Here is an 18,172-nt window from a genome sequence, read left to right on the forward strand (position 1 = left end):
GTTTTTATAATTTCTCACCTCTGTTTAGCCCAGAATGCAAATAGTAAATGTTGAGAGTAAAAAATATTTTTATTCTTCTCAAAAGAAGAATTAGAAAAAGGATTCACAATGCAAGTAAGTAAAATGTTTGTAAACCATTCAAAACAAATATGCTTTTCAATAGACACATACTGTAAATGTGTAATCTATGCTCTTTTCCAAATTTTGTATCAGTTGTATTTCTTGTTTCCAAACTTCCTCTTGCTTCAGAGTTTATTAACAAACAAGCAGTTCTGTTTTTTCCACAGCAGGAGATACAAATAAGAAATGAAAAAAACATAAATTCTTCAAAGTCCCAAGCACCTTCCTGCTTCTGTGATTAGTAGATTGTACAGTAGTAATCCCTAATTGGACATTAATACAGTGTATCAACGATCATGGGCAAGCTATAAATGCCTTATTTATCTGCATGTAAGCCATTGATGAGTATAACATGGACCAAAGGAACCTGACTCCTATTTCTCACATATTTGAGTATTTGGCAATCAATTTGCCCATTTTCAGGAACGCTACACACATGGTTGAAACCTGTACAGTAATGTCCATATCAAATAAGACCATGAGAACATAAAAAGGTACTGTAGCAGAAGAGAGGAAAACATTCAGCCTCTTAGTCCATTTGATGGTTAGATTCTAGCTGATCAAATGATCTCATCCAGCCATGTCTTGAAAGAAACCAGGGTTTGGGGTTACACAACATGGCGGGGTGACTTGTTCCATACTCCTACAACCCTTTACATAAAGAAGTACCTCAATAAAATCTGGGGCCCTGCGCACAAATGGCCCATAGTATCATCAGAAATAAAAGACGGCTCAAAGAGCACACTCTTGTGAAACTGTGAAACTGCAAAACATACTGCAATCTGTACTGCAAATTCATTATGAGATTTTGTTACTTTTTTGGCTCATGTGTATGTGAGTGTATTAGTTCCAATTTCATATGTATATTTGCACTTTTTTAGAAAGTAACATAGAGGAACTAAAACTGTTTTCAGTCTTTAAAAAGTTTTCTTGTGCTGTGGAATCAGTCCTAAAAATATTTGAATTCCTCCCTGTTTCACAAGCAAAAAGGTTATGAGAACAGCTCATTTACTCCCATTACGTGTGAGCAAGAAATGAGAGAACATCATGAGTGATTGAAGTAATTAAGAACCCCTGACCTATGGCACATCTCCTACTGCCAGGGAGCGACTGCATGCTCTGTTAATGTTCAAGAAGCATCATGCTCTTTATACAGTATATAGAAACCTAAAACATTTTACTTCTTGTCATTGTACATAGAAAATTATGCCAGTTTTCATGCTATATCCCAGTGCTCCGTGCAGACCAACAATTGTTTAGTTAATGCTTTTGGTATTTATAAAGAGGGCTTATTTGTAGAATTTTGCCCCAGGTTTATAATGTTGGGAACTATTTACAAACTGTAGAAAATAACAGACGTTTTCAGAGGATAGGTCCTGACATCAAAATCAGGATCAGAGTAAGTACAAAACTGTAGAGAAAACAGCAACTTTATTTCCTGAAAACGTTATGTTGCAATTTTGATAGTGCTATGAGAGGTACTATTAAAGTAGTGTTTCTGCTGGCAGTTGTTGTGTTTATTATGTTTGTAAACACCTGCCATCGACTATCAGCATGCACCTGACGGCCAATGTTTTCATCAAGCCTGCATCATGACATGCAGATCAATTACTGTTCTGTTAAGCTGCACAAGGGTCATCTGGGTCTTGAGTGGATAAAAACAATTAGATTTGCAAATGCAAGATTAAGATTACAGCTAACACTTTGAGCATATTTTCTAGAAAGAGACATTATCCAATCTGTATATTTTTTCTGTTGTATGATGATTTTATTTCTATTTCATTGAGGGTGTACAGTATACACAGGCATGTCTGAAGTGCTCTATATTGTATACTGTATACAACTTGATGACAAGGAATTTGATGTAGTGAAAAAGTATCTGTATCTCAGGCAAGCGAGATAAATCATTTGCAATGATTGGTAATCCAGAAACAAAGGTACAAAATTAAATTAAGACAAATCTAACCTTTTTTAGCTGTGATGAAGCAGAAAGATCTTGTTTGCCTTATCTTTTAAAAGCAGTCAAAGTACTAAAGTACATAAAGGATTTGAGTAATGAATGTAACCTTTCTGAGGGAATCTGCTGAGGAGGCACTGTCTCGATTGATACTCAACTGCAGGGCTGAACTGACCCACCAAGTTATAGACTCTGTAGCTGAATGTATATAACTGTAAATTAGCAATGACAATGACAAAATCATATTAGTGTCATATTAATCCAGACGTTGTCTAAAGGGACAATAGTTGGCATGAGTTATATACTGTAGGTGTGATATATGACTAAATGGTCATATAAGATAAAACATATGGTTGGTTTTATTTGCTTGGATTTTTAGAAAACCCTTTGGCAGCATACTTCAGAGATGATCAATGCAGAAATGGAAATCTGTAAGAATTTTGAATTTTTTGTGTAGGTAGAAAATATGTCTTAATTATAGAAAATTAAGAGAATTATTAAGAGCTACATCATTTGTTTCACGTGAAGCAGTCATGCAAGTTTCAGTGTTAGGGCCATTCCTACCTGATAAATAACTCTTAGAAATAGGTACTGTAGCTAGTAGAGTGTGCAGATAATAATATGTGAGGCCTGCATTCTCCAGTAAATAGTCTTGATGTACTGTATGTAATATTATATTAACATTATTTAGAATAGATTTACAAATGGGCAGAATGTGTTAAATGATATTTATTATAAATAAAACCTAATTTTGTCATATACTGTATAGAAAAAAACAGTGCCTGACAGTTGACAGTTGTGCCAGCTTTTCAAACTTTTGGGGTTCCTCTTCAAAAAATGCATAACATAACATTCTTCTGCCCCCAACCCTTGATTTAACCAAGAGAATAAATCTACAATACCATTATTGTACATGATTATATTTAAAAATTAAAATCTAACAAATTGAATTTGTTACATTTAATGGTTGCAAAACAAAAATCAGCTTCAAAACTTTACGCTGTTGTTAAGGAGAATGTGTGTCTTTAATGTTGGGCTCATCAAAATAACGTTACTTACATCGATGTCAGTGAAATAGAGTCTTCTGAATATGGAGCACTGACATGAATTAAATATATTCTCAATAAATGCAGATTTCACCTTTTCAGAAAACTCTATTAAGCTCTTACCTCTTAAACAATAGATCAACAAATAATAATCATCAAAGTTGACTACAGAATCTGGGAAAATACATTGTTAATGTTGCATTGTAAATGTGCAGTGCAATGGTAATCTTCCAGTCACATACAAAATAATAATACTTTTCCTCTGCTTTAGCAGTAATATAATAAACTAATTGGGGGAGCTTGAGCTGGCATCCGTGATGCCTGATAAAAAATTAAAAAGGACACTGTTTAAACAGTGTCATTGTCCAGACAATGGACAAGCACAAAATAACAATCGGATACAAAGAAAATAGCTTTGAACACACAGCTGGGTATGTTATATTGATACTGTTTAACACCCTTATTAAGAATGATGTGTACAGTCTTGATCTCCATATCACATAAAACACATAATAATAATGAATCCATGAATTCCATAGAGCAGTAGCTCTCAGTCCTGGTACTGGAGAACTCCTGAGGCTGTGGTTTTTGTTTCAACCGGACCCATAGTCACTAGTGCTAATTTATTTCAATTTTCTATTTAAAGCTTTTTTAAATTTGCATTCAGCTCTGAAAAAGCTGAGATTTTTTAGTAGACCCTGTGCTAATTAATGGATTTCAGGATTTTTACTATTCAGGTGTGCTGGCTGAAATCTAACTAACTTGACTTCAACAAACAGAAAAACACTTACTGTTGGATTTGCCTCAGTGTCCTTCCCACCTGTGTCTGTTCATCATCAATTAATCACCTGTTGCGACAGAAATAAGGGAGCAAATTCTTAATGAATTAATTAGTTGAGGATAGACTGCATTAAGTTCTGTGTGCTGACATTGTTGTAAATAATGAAGTGTAACTCGAGTATTTGTGAAACCCAAGACTGAGTGCAGTAAGTTTGAACCAACAAGCAGATTGCTTACTGGCGCCAATTAGCACTGGTGATTAAGGACCCAGTTGGAACAAAAACCAGCAGAGTCACCCAGGAGAAGGACAATGAACCACTGAGATGGAGGATTCCAAATAACTGGAACCAGAGTCACTCCAGGTCTCAAGGGCATGTCTCATTAGTGCACTTTGAAAGAAATTAGTTTCTTTAGACTTAGTGAATGATAGCAAAAGACATTTGTTTTTGTTGCATTTCGAAATTATTTTAAAGGAAAGAAATTGAGTTGTTGTCCAAAATGATTTAGAATCATTTCCAATAGCTGTGTTAGAAAAACACATTTTATCTCCAGAGAACTGGCAGAATGCACAATAAACATTCAAGCCATGTTGTAGAGGCTAAAACACAAATGATCTGATGCCATGACAGAATCAATTAGGTCATATGAAGCTGTCTGCCTTGTTCCTGTAATGAAATATTGTTATGCCCCTATAGTTTGTACTGTATCTTGGATATCCCTTGGAAGATGTTTGGGGTAGTGCAATTGATTGAATAGAGACAGAGCTGCTGTAGAGACATTCTTTGACCTTTTAGACCATCTTACACCTCATCAACAAACAACCAAACCCCACGAAGCTCTGCAGTCTCCCAGCATTACTTGTCTTTTCTTCAGTGAGGAAGCAAAATGTTTTCTGCATATCCAGTTTATCAAGAGAATGTTTTCAGAGCTGGCAGCAGTTTATGAAAATAGTCTTAATCCCCTTCAAAGCAGTACAAAGCAACATTTACTTTATGACTAGTGAGTGGCTATCTGGGGTTTGACTAGATTCAAAGCTTAATTTTTGTTAATTTATTTTCCTCCTTTTGTGTTTTAGATATCAATCATTTTATTTTATGTATATATTATGACTCTTCAGGCTTTATAATTCAGCATTGCCATGGTAATACATTGTGTAATCTCTAAGCAGTTTTGCAGTAGTCTAGCTAATTAAATTAATGACTGATAATCCTAAAAGCCAACATTGCTACTGTTTTTATAAGCCAATACTGTGTAAAATATAAAATATAATAATAGAGATAAATGTTTTTCATATTAAGATTATCATAAAATGTATTTGACAAAAAATAAGCACACATCTCTTAGGAACATTGTTTAATGCTATGAAATTGTATTGGATAATACTATAAAATTACCAAATTAATATGTTGTTTTCTCTTCTGCTTTTTGCTGATTGAAATAGATTGAAATTATATTTTTGTATGTAATGCTTTTATGTTATGTTCCAAAGTACAACAATTAAAGAGTCAAGATTCAAGAGTGTTAAGCAGTTTTTGCAAACAAAACAAAAAAAACTGGTGTCAAAATGTGTGCTTTTGTCTTCTGGATTCGAATTGCTACAGAGAATCATGCCATCCCACACAAGCCAGAAAAGCCTGCAAGGTCATAATGCATAGCTACATTTTAAAATGTAAAAGACGAACAAGTAGAAAAGCTCTTTAAGCATATGTACATTTTTATTTTTTTTATATCATTGACAGTTTCCATGATTAATGTGTCGTTACAACATAAAAATCTTTAATTCATTTACTACCGATTTACCTTATAAAAGCTCTGTTAAGGGGCATGTTGTGCTTTTAAAGATTTAATTTATTCTAGTCTTCTAGTGATTGCTAATGTAGGAGATGGAAAAATACTGTGTCCTTTACAATAAAATGTTTGTTCATATGGCGACATGGGTTGTTAGCATTTCAAAGCCTGATTTAGGAATGACAGCATGATGAGCACAGCAGCACAGATTTAAGCGGGTGAATGTGAAAGACTTACAGGCTTTGTGTTTGTTAAAGCATTCTGGAGTCATTGCTTCTGTCTAGCAGAACTGCTGCTATTTGGTACCGTTTCCTGAGTAAAAGGTCCATTTGGTTTGACTAAAGCCAAAACCTTTCTGTTGTTGTTGTGGCTTTCATGTTTAATCCCATTATGTAACTGTTTACAAGAGTGAATCAAACTCATCTGTCATACCAGTTTTTGTATTTAATTAATGCTTTTAAAAGAACTGCCTTATCAGAAATATAACATTTAATTTTAAAAAAGGTTTTATTTTTTCTTCTACTGACGTCAGTTCTGTAATATGTTGATGCAGTTTTTACCTCAGTTCCTGGGTTGCCATGGAAACTGAGACAGTGGGCTCAATAACAGCATCTTCCAGCAATCTGCTTTTACAAAAGGCACAATGCTGGGAGAATTTCATAGGAGAGTTATTTCAGTTCCACCCCTCCTCCACTGGCGTATATTTAAAACTAGCCCTGATTTGGAGCAAGATGTCAGTGGGGCTCAATGCCAATATGACTTTCCCCAAAGAGCATGTAATGTACATTTGTATATCTCTCACACACAGTACTGTTGTTCCTGTGACATCACTCTTGTCTAAATCGTTCCTGGAGGAAGTCTGTGGGTTTAAGTGCTGAAATTGGAGAACTGAATTCCAAAACTATATACAGTAGGGTAAATGCAAATTCCAGGGCTATGTGGTAAGATAATAGTGGGAAATAGGATATAACAATATAAACAATATTACTTTAGATATAGTAATAAATGAATGAATTGATTAATATAGAGCTATGTTTATATGGTTGTGGCTATGCTAAAGTGCTTGTTTTTTGTACAGAATATGTGTTTTTAGTATAGTGGAAGATAAACTCAATGAAATGCCTAGTATCTCAGTAATAGCACAACTTCATCATTGTCTGCATGTGCTTGGAGACCTCTCTGCATTTACACAACTGGCAAGTTCACATGCATCATCATGATTCCTTTGCAGTCTTTACCATCCAGATCAATGCACTAACAGAACTAATTTGTCTTGCAGTGTTCTTTTGTTGAGTTGCTGCTACCTGATACCCAACAACATTCCTACCTGCAGCCTCATTACAGTGTGTATATACTGCATCTAGAATACAGTATGTAAAGAATATTAAAGACTGTGCCTCTGAATGTTGTCACTCCCTGATGCTTTATCCTGTCCTGTCGCCAGGACTTAACTGGTTTGCTGCTATGTAACAGAATTCCAGCATTTTGATGAATCATTGTAAACTTTACATTTTTGTAAATCATTGTAACTATAATATAATGGAAGTGTATACTCAGGATATGAAAGCTGTGGTCAGCCTAATGACTGCAGGTGTACTGCTGTGAACCTGGGAAACTAAAATCAAAGTCAAATTTAACGTATTTTGCTCTACTTTAATATTGGCCTGTGATTTTGTTTTGCTCTGCTAAACTCCTAGTAAAGTACAACTTATTGATCTATAATTACTTGGTTCTTGGTCTTGTTTCAAAGATGCTTTAAGAAGACCTGATTCATAGCTCAGTTTTGAAAGAAGGTGGGATACAACTAAAGTCTGGAGATTTGTTTATCTTAATTGCTTTTAGTACTGTAATTGTAGCTCTTCTGCCTGTTATATTCATATTATTTAATTTAAACTTTTTCTCAGCACGAGACATTTTATTTTTTTCTTCCTTGGTAAAAACTTAAAAAACGAATACATAGCCATTTCTCTTTCATCAACTAAATGTTTCTCATTCCTTTGTTTCCAAGATCTTTGAATGTTTCATATGGAAAGTTTGCTTCACCTGCCTTTTCTAGGAGCTGGTCTGCTCTTTGGCTAATGTTCACCACCTCCAGGGAGAAAACACACTGCTGTTGACTCAGGGTGCTGAAGGGCCCTGATGACTCATTTGTTAGGGGATGTTATGTTAAGTTTGGTGCTCATGACAGACTGCTGAATTCTACTTCTCAGGAAAGTTGGATAACCTCTTCTCTGTGCTCTCTGTGTTGTTACTCTGATGGTTTTAGTAAGACATGGTGTGTACAGTATTACCAATTCCCGCAGCTCATGGAGTTAAGCATTTCCGAATCCTCGACATTGTAGGAAACATACAGTTAAGCTTTTATTTTCACCTATATTCTCATTCTTACAGCAAAAAAGCAGAAAACGCATCAATAATTTGTAAATAGTTTAAAGAAAACTTAAATGTAATGAAAAATGCCAAAAACTGAATGCCAAAAATAAACTTATATTAACAAAGTTTGCAGTGCAAACTGTGCTTCTATTTTAGATGTATGAAAAAAATAGTACATACTGCATGCTCCAGTGCCTTCTTAGTTTGCTATCTTAGCCATTACCTAATCGGTGGTGCAGAGGTTTGTGTTTGTGAGTTATAGATCTTCACAAAAGAGTCGTTGTCTCAGGAACGTTCATTATTGTTTAGCAGATAATGGGAGTCACTTAAATATCTTCCTCCTCATTAAGCACTACAGATGAAATCCACAGACAGCAAGAGAGAGCAGACAGGGAGAGAGAACCACAAGAGGGGCAGGCAGGTGGACTCTGTCCAATACTCTTTATGACCTGAGGTGAAGCAGTGGAGAATCATGTTGAAACATTTCAAATACTTGATTACTTGATCAGAAATCAGTCTAGAGTATATATATATTATATATATTTAAACATTTAAACAGCAAAGATGGTAAGAAACTAGTTAATTTAACAGGATTAACAAAAAGTGAAATACTGTATGTACTGTTACATCTAGTTCAAAGGGAGTGTCATTTTTAATTGGATAAGTTATGCTTAAGCTTTTAGTACACTGTTATACAGGGTCAAAGATGCTTTAGGAGGACCTGATAGCTCAGTATTCTTTCTTTGTGCTTCTTTGCTTGGATCATGTCAGCTTAAATTTCAATAATGTCATGTAGGAAATGACTTGACTGGTGGATTTTAAGCTGTTCATCATCTATTAACTGCAGTTTAGAACAGACAAGCTATTTACAATCATCACTCTTCATTATTAAATCCATTCAAGGCTAAACTCTTCTGTATTTTAGTCAGTTAGTTTATTTAGCTGTCTGCAATTGTCAGGCTTGAAATTATTTCCTTCCACCATCAGAATCCTTTTTGAATTGCTCTGCCTTGATATGGTTGTATTCTGTGGTCTAATCTTAATGAAATCATGCTTGAATAACCTTCCCCTTGTAACACACAACTCATTAAAATGCATCCACTGACCAGTGAGCAAATATAAGCCCTAGCAATCTCCTGAGCACACAACGTGGTGTGGTCTTCAAGGAGAGGCAGGCCATGCTCTCAATTGTATTTCTCTCAGGAAACGTGCATATATCGGTTTAAAAATCTGTCCCTCTAAGATTTACAGATCACCTTTAGATTAAGGGCAAGATGTTTATAAAAGCAAATTATTGAAAAAAACGGGTGCAAATCCTCTTTTTGTTTTTTATTTTTCTCAAGGTGTTGTCTAAGGACATTAATGTAAATTTGGAATTCATATTTCTACCCAGGAAGCATGTTATTATTCCATTATGTACTCCAATTATGTCATGTAAAATGCTTTTATTTAGCAGCATGCCTGAACTGTGTAGGCCCTGGAATAGGGAGATGAAAAATGCTATTATATAAAACGCTGTTTCATTTGAGAAAAAAACACTTCTGAGCTTCACTCACAAAATGTCTGCTTTCTGTATAAAATGGCTGTATAGAAGGAATGAACTGCAAGAGAAGGAACATACAGTACCTACAGTAGATGGCTATGTTTTAATTGATGAACTACATTTGCTTGGAATGCAATCAATCAGTGTTATGATGATCAAGTTCATGTGGTTCCTGTTATGTTCCAGTGATATTATTGTACTCTGTGTTTCCTGTCATGTCATGGGTCCTGTAAACAGAATCTTCTATCATGATGCAAGCAATATGTCTCCTTTTCTCTGCTTTATCGACAGGGTGTCTGCACCATGACCACAGCATTCTTGCACTTTTTCTTCCTGGCTTCTTTCTGCTGGGTTTTGACAGAAGCTTGGCAGTCTTACATGGCTGTGACTGGAAAGGTGCGGACACGACTTATCCGGAAGAGATTCCTGTGCCTGGGATGGGGTAAGTGCCTGGAGCCTCTTCAACATGGCTCCTTGCTTTCTTAGAACAGGGAGTTTATTTGTAGTCAGAGCTAATGAAAATTTGCATTTCCCCTAGAGCTGTTACTCCTACAATAGTCTTACTTAACCTTTAATGTAAAGAAAACTAAGAAAATCAAATATGACACTTCACATTATTCTCATGATAGTTTCCTCCTTTTCTCTTACACTCAAGATTTGTTCCATTGAGAAGAATAATAGTCTGTTGTGTAACACAGGTATGGAGGAATCACATCATTCACTTCAAAAGCAGCATTAACTTACAGTAAATGAAAGAAAAATACTTAAAAGCGAATATCACTGACACTGCATAAAAACTAAAATCACAAACTGAAAAGAAATTGCCAGAAGCAATGAAAAGAAGGATCAGCAGACAGTTCCTCATTTAAGCTGTATTGTTCTCCATGAGGACTCCAATACTTATTCTTACAACCCAGTTGAAACTTTTAAAAAACTCTACGCTTCTAGATTGGACAGTCCTGATGACACATCTAGAAATCTATACAGTAATGATAATGATATATTTGAGCATCATGGATATCATCTAAGAATTGAGAAATATCAGTTATGCTTTTTTGTATAATGAAAGCTAGATAAAGACATTGCACATCCTCAGCATGCTTCCAGCATTGTGCTTCTGCGTCACACACATTCTCAGAACTGATGTAGTGGAATATCTGTTGGATTGTGGTTCTTAGGAAAGATTCCAAATTAAACAGCACATCATGCTTTAATTGCCACACACGTGAAACCATTGTGTGTCGTGCATCAGCAGAAAGCACTTACAGGACACCTGCAAATTATGTGGCTCCTGTGAAGAATTTGGTCCAGATTTTCTCTCTCCACACACAGCCCATTTAGAACTTCCATATTTTTTAAATATATTTTGTTGTTTTCTGCATCCATTATGTGTATCTTTATCTATTATTTTTTAGCTTCATTAGCATTTGTGTACTAATTCAATATAAGCAAAAACCTTTGACACAGGATTTACATTACTCAAGTGTAAAACTCCTTGTGCCTCTTGTGCCAGGGAATTATGCTTAAAGTTTGCAACTTCATGAAACATATTTTAAAAAGTATAGGGACACATGAAATTAGTATGATGTGACTAGTGAAAAACATTACTGACCAGTCTTTGAGTGCCTAGCTTTGAGGGGAATGGACTGAGCATTTTAACATTTTCAGCCACTGAGAAAGTATCAGAGAAAATATTCTGATTTGAAGTAGAAATGTTATGAAATCCAAAAGGCAGTCTTTTCTGCAAACTTATAATATCAAAAAACAAGAGAACGTTTGTTGTTCACTTCAATCAGTCCATCAAGAAAAAGGCAGACCTGCATTCATTTGTAATTTATTTTCAGTCTTATATGTTTGGTTCTGTGTGCTTCTGTTAGTGTTGTTGTGTGATGGCTGTGCTTATTATTTTAGCTTTTATGCTATTCCACAAAGAGTAAAAAACATACCATAGCACCACTCCTTTGAAGTTTTTATTGATCCTTTTCACTTTCCATACTCACTAGGAAAAACAGTCAGGATGAAACTACTGTTCTTTTTTCAGTACATTAAAATTATCTTCTGGGTCACGTGTGTTTCAAAGAAAATTGGTGTTTCAAAGAAAATTATATTTTGAAACACCACACCTATTGCATCCATCTTCTGAACATCATGATAGGAGCCATATTTAATTTAATGGATTGTGCAACAATAGAGACACACTCAAGGGTCAAGGGATTGCAACACAAATTCATAGCACTTTGTCTACCCTTTCTTTCCTATTCCTTACCACAATGCATAAAGATGCATCTGTTAAAAACACTGTAGAACTTTTGTGCAAATTTAAATGATCACTTGGAGATCTGAATCACTTTTCTTGTTGCCTAGCAACATAAAGGTCTTATTTGTGCTTGTAGCCCTCTGAGGCACACAGAAAAATACACACTTAGGCAGACAAAGAGAGACAGGCAGTAGATCATTGTAGAATAGTAGCTTATGTTCATCTGCTAATTTCTACTGAAGTGAAGTTAACAATGGGGCTTAGACCATGTGGTTGCTGGGAACAGATAAACTGGAATGCAGTTAAAATGTATTCTGCTCAGAGAAAAATATATACAGTAAAAGTGCAATTCTATCCACTTGGATTTATATTAAATATAATACTTAACACACCATGCACAAATTGCCATTAGAGAGTAAAGAAAGCTTCACAAAAGGGCATTTTTAATAGGCATTATCCATCCATCCATTTTCTAACCCCTGTGTCCAATATAGGGTCGTGGGGGAGCCAGTCCTGGCAAGCAACGGGTGCCAGGCAGGGTACACCCAGGAAGGGACACCATCCATGGCAGGGCAGGCTACACAGACACGCACACACTCGCACCAGTCGTTTTTCCTTCGGTGTTGCCATTATCTTGCCTTTCCAGTGGACGTGAATAGCTGTTGTACTCTTTATGCTGTACTGTGTAGGTGCACAGTACTGCATTTCCCTTGTCATAGTGAATATGTTTGCTACTTTGTGTAATGACCTGAAATCTGGAGGCCTGGTTAAAATTTAAACTTTATGCCAGGATTTTTGACCATTTGTGTCTACAGTATGGATTTAAAGAGCTACTGATGTCTGAGATAAAAGCTTCCTGTCTGAACAACAAAATAATTATTTTTCAGGATTACCAGCATTAGTCGTTGCCATTTCAATGGGATTTACAAAAGCAAAAGGCTATGGCACTCCTCAGTAGTAAGTTCACTTTATATATATAAATATACTGTATACTGTATAAGCTTTAAGGCTCAGCATAATATATTGCTAAAGCATTGCTTTTGATTTTGATTTGCAGTTGTCTAAAACAAGGCTATTCACTAATTTATACTGTACATGTAATCAGAACTCTACTTTTGTCACTTTGTCTGATACACCTTGAAAATGTATATAACACCCATTGATTCTGGAAACTTACTATTCTAATGGATTAACTAATATTTGATACAAGAAGATACTTGCATCTCCTTTGTGTCTCATGAGAGAATAATTCTTGAACTGTCAAAAGGCTTCTTTTAGACCCATGGAGTTATTGGTTTATAATTTATTTTTAAATTCATTAGTGTTAAATGACTAATAGTTGAAGATATTTAAAACCCTGCAAGAAGAACAGGTTCTGATAGAACATTGAAAAATGAGGCATGCACCCATTTTTTTAGTTGGAGCCAGAAAGAATTTAAAGGAGTAGAGTCATTTACTGAAACGCTCTGCCTCTGCACTCATTGACTTCCCTCATCTTTTATTGCTAGTCATTGCAGCTGACAGCCAGCTCTTTAAATAAAACTGAAGAGCTGGTGGTAGAAAAATACAAGATTTTATAGTCTTGTAGAAAGTCAGGAAGGTATCTCTATTCAAGTTCTATTAAAGCAACTTTTCTGTGTGTTTTACAGTCCCTAATCTCTTGTTATTTGTGCCCTTGTTAAATAGGAATGTATTAAATAGGTTTTGTCAGCAATGTGGTCTCTTGTAAACCTTTTCATGTAGAACTAGACCATATGGCACTGTCCCCCAGATAGTAGATTATAGTAAAACTGTATAATATACTTGGTCCCTGCACCATTAATTTAATTCTTGGTGTTAATTTTTATGAGAAGGTTGTTGATGTCTTGTGTTCTTTCCAGCTGCTGGTTGTCTCTTGAAGGAGGTCTTTTATATGCGTTTGTGGGACCTGCTGCTGCAGTTGTTCTGGTAATTATATATTCAGTCTTGTCAGAAAGTTTTGTTTAATATAGTTTGATGTATTTTTTCAGTCACGGACACAAACGTACCTTTTGACTACTTGTTCTTGCTTTGTCTTCATATAGTTTGTGTTTTATTGTATATTTCATACACTTGAGTACATTTTTATTTTTCAACATTGACTACATATTATAATAACATACTGTATAATGAAATAACTGCTCATCCAGATGGGACAGTCATATCAAATCAGTTAACATTTTAGACATTTTTGATGCAATTTATGTAAAATTATATAGCTTCTTGTTCTCTGGCAGTTTGGTAATAAACCAGCCAACAAACTTCATAAGACTATATTTATTTCAACATCAAACATCAAAACACATAAGTTTCAGAGCCTTGCCTTGGAATGAAACAGAAAAACAGATCTCACCCTTTAACCAAAGCATAAATACGGAAAGAATTTATATACAGTAAATATAATATTATATATAAATATACTAAATGTACATTTCCCTAAATATATATAGGGATAAAAAGGGAATGTGTATCTTATCAAATACAATCCACTCAGGACTAAATTACTCCCCAAAACTGATGCCAAATGAATGAAACCTCTTTCTCCATTCCAAACAGTGCATCACTAAAGCAGCAAAACAATTTAGATACCACAAATATGAAATATGACTTTCCTCAGCCATAAGGCAACAGTCTTTTACTTTAAAATTCTTCAGTGTTTAAATTACCTGGAAGTTGTATATTATCTGATCTTCCAAGTCGGGAGCCCTCTCACTGATTCTTCTCCTATCTTTTTCTTCCTCTGTTGTGTCCTGTATTGACTGTATTTCTCAATTCATCCTGCCTTGTGGCCCAGTGTTCCATCCCTGAGAAGGCAGGCTTGATTCTTCACAAAGAATTATCTAGTCATTTCTGAATTCCAGTAAAATTGCTTGGCGACTTGGATTTTCAGTGCTCATGTGACAAGATAAGATAAGGGATAAGAAAAGAATGGGGTACTGTAAGAGGTGAAATATACAAGTAAACATTTCAATTTCTTTTTATTGCTTCCCAAAACTGTTTTGATGATGTACTGTAAATGATGTGACACTTAAGTCTTTTTCATAATTAGCCTCTTCGAGATCAGCATTTTCTAGTTTATGTTTATGTTTTTGCTACATAAACATAAATTAAAATACTATTTACTTGTGTACATTAAATGTTGTTTTTCAGATGTTTGTCCAGGCTACATATGATATGTTTGTCTACTTATTTTTGAATTTCATTAGCTGCTTCTGAAGTGTTTGTTAAATATGAACTAGCATTTGGTGATCATCTGAAATTTCCAAATGATTAGTCCTGATCATTTCTCAAAAAAGTTCAGAACAAGAGGAGGGCTTTTGGTCCATCTGGCTCTCTTGGTTGCCGGTACCTAATTGATCCAAGGATTGAAATATATCTTCAAAAACCCAGATGTCAGCTTTGACAGTTGACTACGTACTGTAGTTTGTTCCAGACACTAACAGCTGTTTGTGTAGAAAAGTACCCCTCTTAATTCGCTTCTCATTAATTTCGTGTTGTGTCCTGTGGTACATTTGTAACAATAGAATCTGAAAAAAATAGTCCATTGGTTGACTTTGTCAATGCCTATGAGGAAATTAAATATTTGAATCTGGAAAGATACAATAATTCAATAAGGTGTTACTGTTTTGACTTGAAACTACAAGGAATGATATATACACTTTATATTCCTGGAGGGAAGCATGAAGTAGTGACCTAGACTGCATAAACAGCACAATAAACATGCAGGTGAGATGTTCAGGTTGGTTGCTCAAAGCTCTAGTGTAATACTTCTACACTGGAAGATGACTTCATTGTGGGTGTTGAAGAAAGATATAAGATGTGAAAAAAGGGTTAACTGATTTCTTTCTGCACAAAGACATTCCATGCTTAAGCACTTTAGATTTATGTCAGAGTATGGGAGTTACTGTAACTGATAAGAGATTCCAAGTGCCAGACTTGGATAGAGACTCCCTAACTAAGGAAAGATAAGACCCGGCCATTCAAAGTGTTCAAGGTCTTGGGAATGTCCAAACACAGGTGACCTCCCCCCATTACCATAGTAACAATTTACTTCAGAAATGGCTGAAGTTTGATATATAAACTGGAGCTTTGTACCTAAATCTTTAAACAATTCTTTGATCACATTGTTCCGTGCATTCAATAAACTCAGTTGTTCAACTTCATCTCTGGGTCCCAGAACGTATTTGTTTGTTACAACAGTGGTATCTGAGTAAGTAATATAGTGGTTGATTTTCAGTAGCTACTTTGGTTAACTTTGAGCATTTTCTTCAGTAGGTGATGTAACACATGTGAATATTACGGTTTACGGTTATTTTTCCTGTTATTTACAACTTTTTACCTATTACTAGGTCAGCAATATTTTCAAAATTGATATAAACAACATCTAGTTTAGATCTGGTCCTTAGCCATGTAATGCAATTGCATTTGACCTTGTAGTAGAGAATAGGCATCAAAGCTAATGTTTGGAGTTGTTGATGCCTCTTTTTTCCTTAGTGCTATCAAACAATTGCCTTTATGAATATAAAATTGCATTTCGAAACAGAATGAACTGTGTTATTTTTAGATTGCAGTTTTAAAATAAGAATGTTTTTCTATTCAGTTTTCTTAAAAACTTCTTAGACCTGTAATACAAGATAAGATTTTTATGAAAAAAAGTTTTTTAAAAACTAAGAAACAGCAGTTTATAATATAGCTGCTTAGAAGCAGTTTATAGACGACTGGGATTTGTGAGATGTTAATTCCAAACCTTGCTTATTGTTAGTGGTGAGCAAGTTCACTGCCAGTTTTGCCTGAGAAAGGACTTGTTACCCACATGGATATGTTGAACCTGAAAGTTCCTTTGACATTACTGCACCAGAGCATTTTAACATGCTTATGCATTAACATTTCTGGTTTATTGATTCTTTATATTAGCTGATTTTGGCTTTCTTTCACAGTTGTGTGTTAATATTTTTATCTGTGTCCTGATTGTTGTCCATAAAAAGATGACCTGAACTCAAATGTCACATACAGTAGTCCACTTCAAGAAAGGGATCTGTCCCCAGACATTCACTCGTGTTACTATAAAATCGCAGATTGCTTGATTACCTGTAGAAGCAGTCGTGCTTTCAGTGATGCTGGGGTTCTAGGCTACAGCCTTGGCAGAGAAAATGAGACAGAAGATATTCAGTACTAAATATCTGGGCAAGAGAGAGTCCCTGGGATCTTTAAGGATCACTGCACCTGCACTATGGCACATACAGTACAGCAGTGTCTTAAAGAGAAATACAGTAGGTGGAAAGATCAATAACAAATTAGAAATCCCACAAAAACTGTCATCATTGTGAACAGGAGAAAATTTCAAGCTTTTGAAATTTAGTGAGCTAGTGCAAGATAAATGTATTAGATACAGTCATTATAGTGAAGGGAGGTTTCAAAAGGAGCAACCACAAGGATACACAAATCAGTAACGCCAGAGAATTACCTGAAATAAAGTTGCACATGCCTCTTAGCCTCTTTTCTGCTTTTCATTTTGTGAGGGTTCATTAATTTGTTGCTGTCTTAATTCATTTACAATAAATAGAAGTTAATAAAGAAGCTTTTATTTTGATAAAATAAAAATTAATGATTTATGATTTTATTAACCAAATTACTTCATTCAACAGGGACTGTAGATATCTTGAGATTATACTGTATATACCCCATTCCCTGCAGTATTTATACTAGTGTTTTATAATAGTATGATATGTACTGTATCTTTTTTGGGTTTTGCAGGTAAATATGGTCATTGGCATACTGGTGTTCAATAAACTTGTTTCCAGAGATGGAATCTTAGACAAAAAATTGAAACACCGAACAGGGTGAGTAGATGGCATGTAATGGAATAAATAGGGGATTACACAGCCATTTTCTTTTTAAACCTATCGTGCACTTTTTGATCTATTTCCTTTTTTAAATGGAAAAGAGGAAGATGCCTTAAGCTCTGAGTGGGAAATATAGTATCAATAGCTTTGCTTCTTCTAGAGGCAAAATGAGTTCATGATGAGAATACTTAACAGCTTCTTATTGAATCTGCCTGCTAATATTTACAATCTGTTGTGGGACCTTAACTTCAAATGACAGTTTGCCAACACGTTGTTTTGTCTTGTTCGCAGGCAGATGAGTGAGCCCCACACCGGATTAGCTCTCAAATGTGCCAAATGTGGAGTTGTATCAACTACAGCTCTATCTGCTACTACTGCCAGCAATGCTATGTAAGGGTTCATCAGCACTGGAATTAGTCAGTAATGCTACAGGGCAGATAAATGGTT

General features: G+C 35.1%; 1 protein-coding gene across 1 annotated transcript in view; it reads left to right on the forward strand.

Moving 5' to 3' along the window:
• The window catches only part of adgrb3 (adhesion G protein-coupled receptor B3), a 182,374-nt gene that overhangs the window by 150,520 nt on the left and 13,682 nt on the right, over positions 1-18,172 (forward strand). The window contains exons 20-24 of the mRNA XM_088934242.1: positions 9,899-10,049; positions 12,752-12,821; positions 13,745-13,811; positions 17,637-17,722; positions 18,017-18,115. Coding sequence (XP_088790368.1) covers positions 9,899-10,049; positions 12,752-12,821; positions 13,745-13,811; positions 17,637-17,722; positions 18,017-18,115 — 473 coding nt within the window. The remainder of the gene's footprint in view (positions 1-9,898; positions 10,050-12,751; positions 12,822-13,744; positions 13,812-17,636; positions 17,723-18,016; positions 18,116-18,172) is intronic.

Source organism: Atractosteus spatula, chromosome 15 (genome assembly GCF_055471065.1).
Source record: "Atractosteus spatula isolate fAtrSpa1 chromosome 15, fAtrSpa1.hap1, whole genome shotgun sequence".
NCBI classification, from domain to species: domain Eukaryota; kingdom Metazoa; phylum Chordata; class Actinopteri; order Semionotiformes; family Lepisosteidae; genus Atractosteus; species Atractosteus spatula.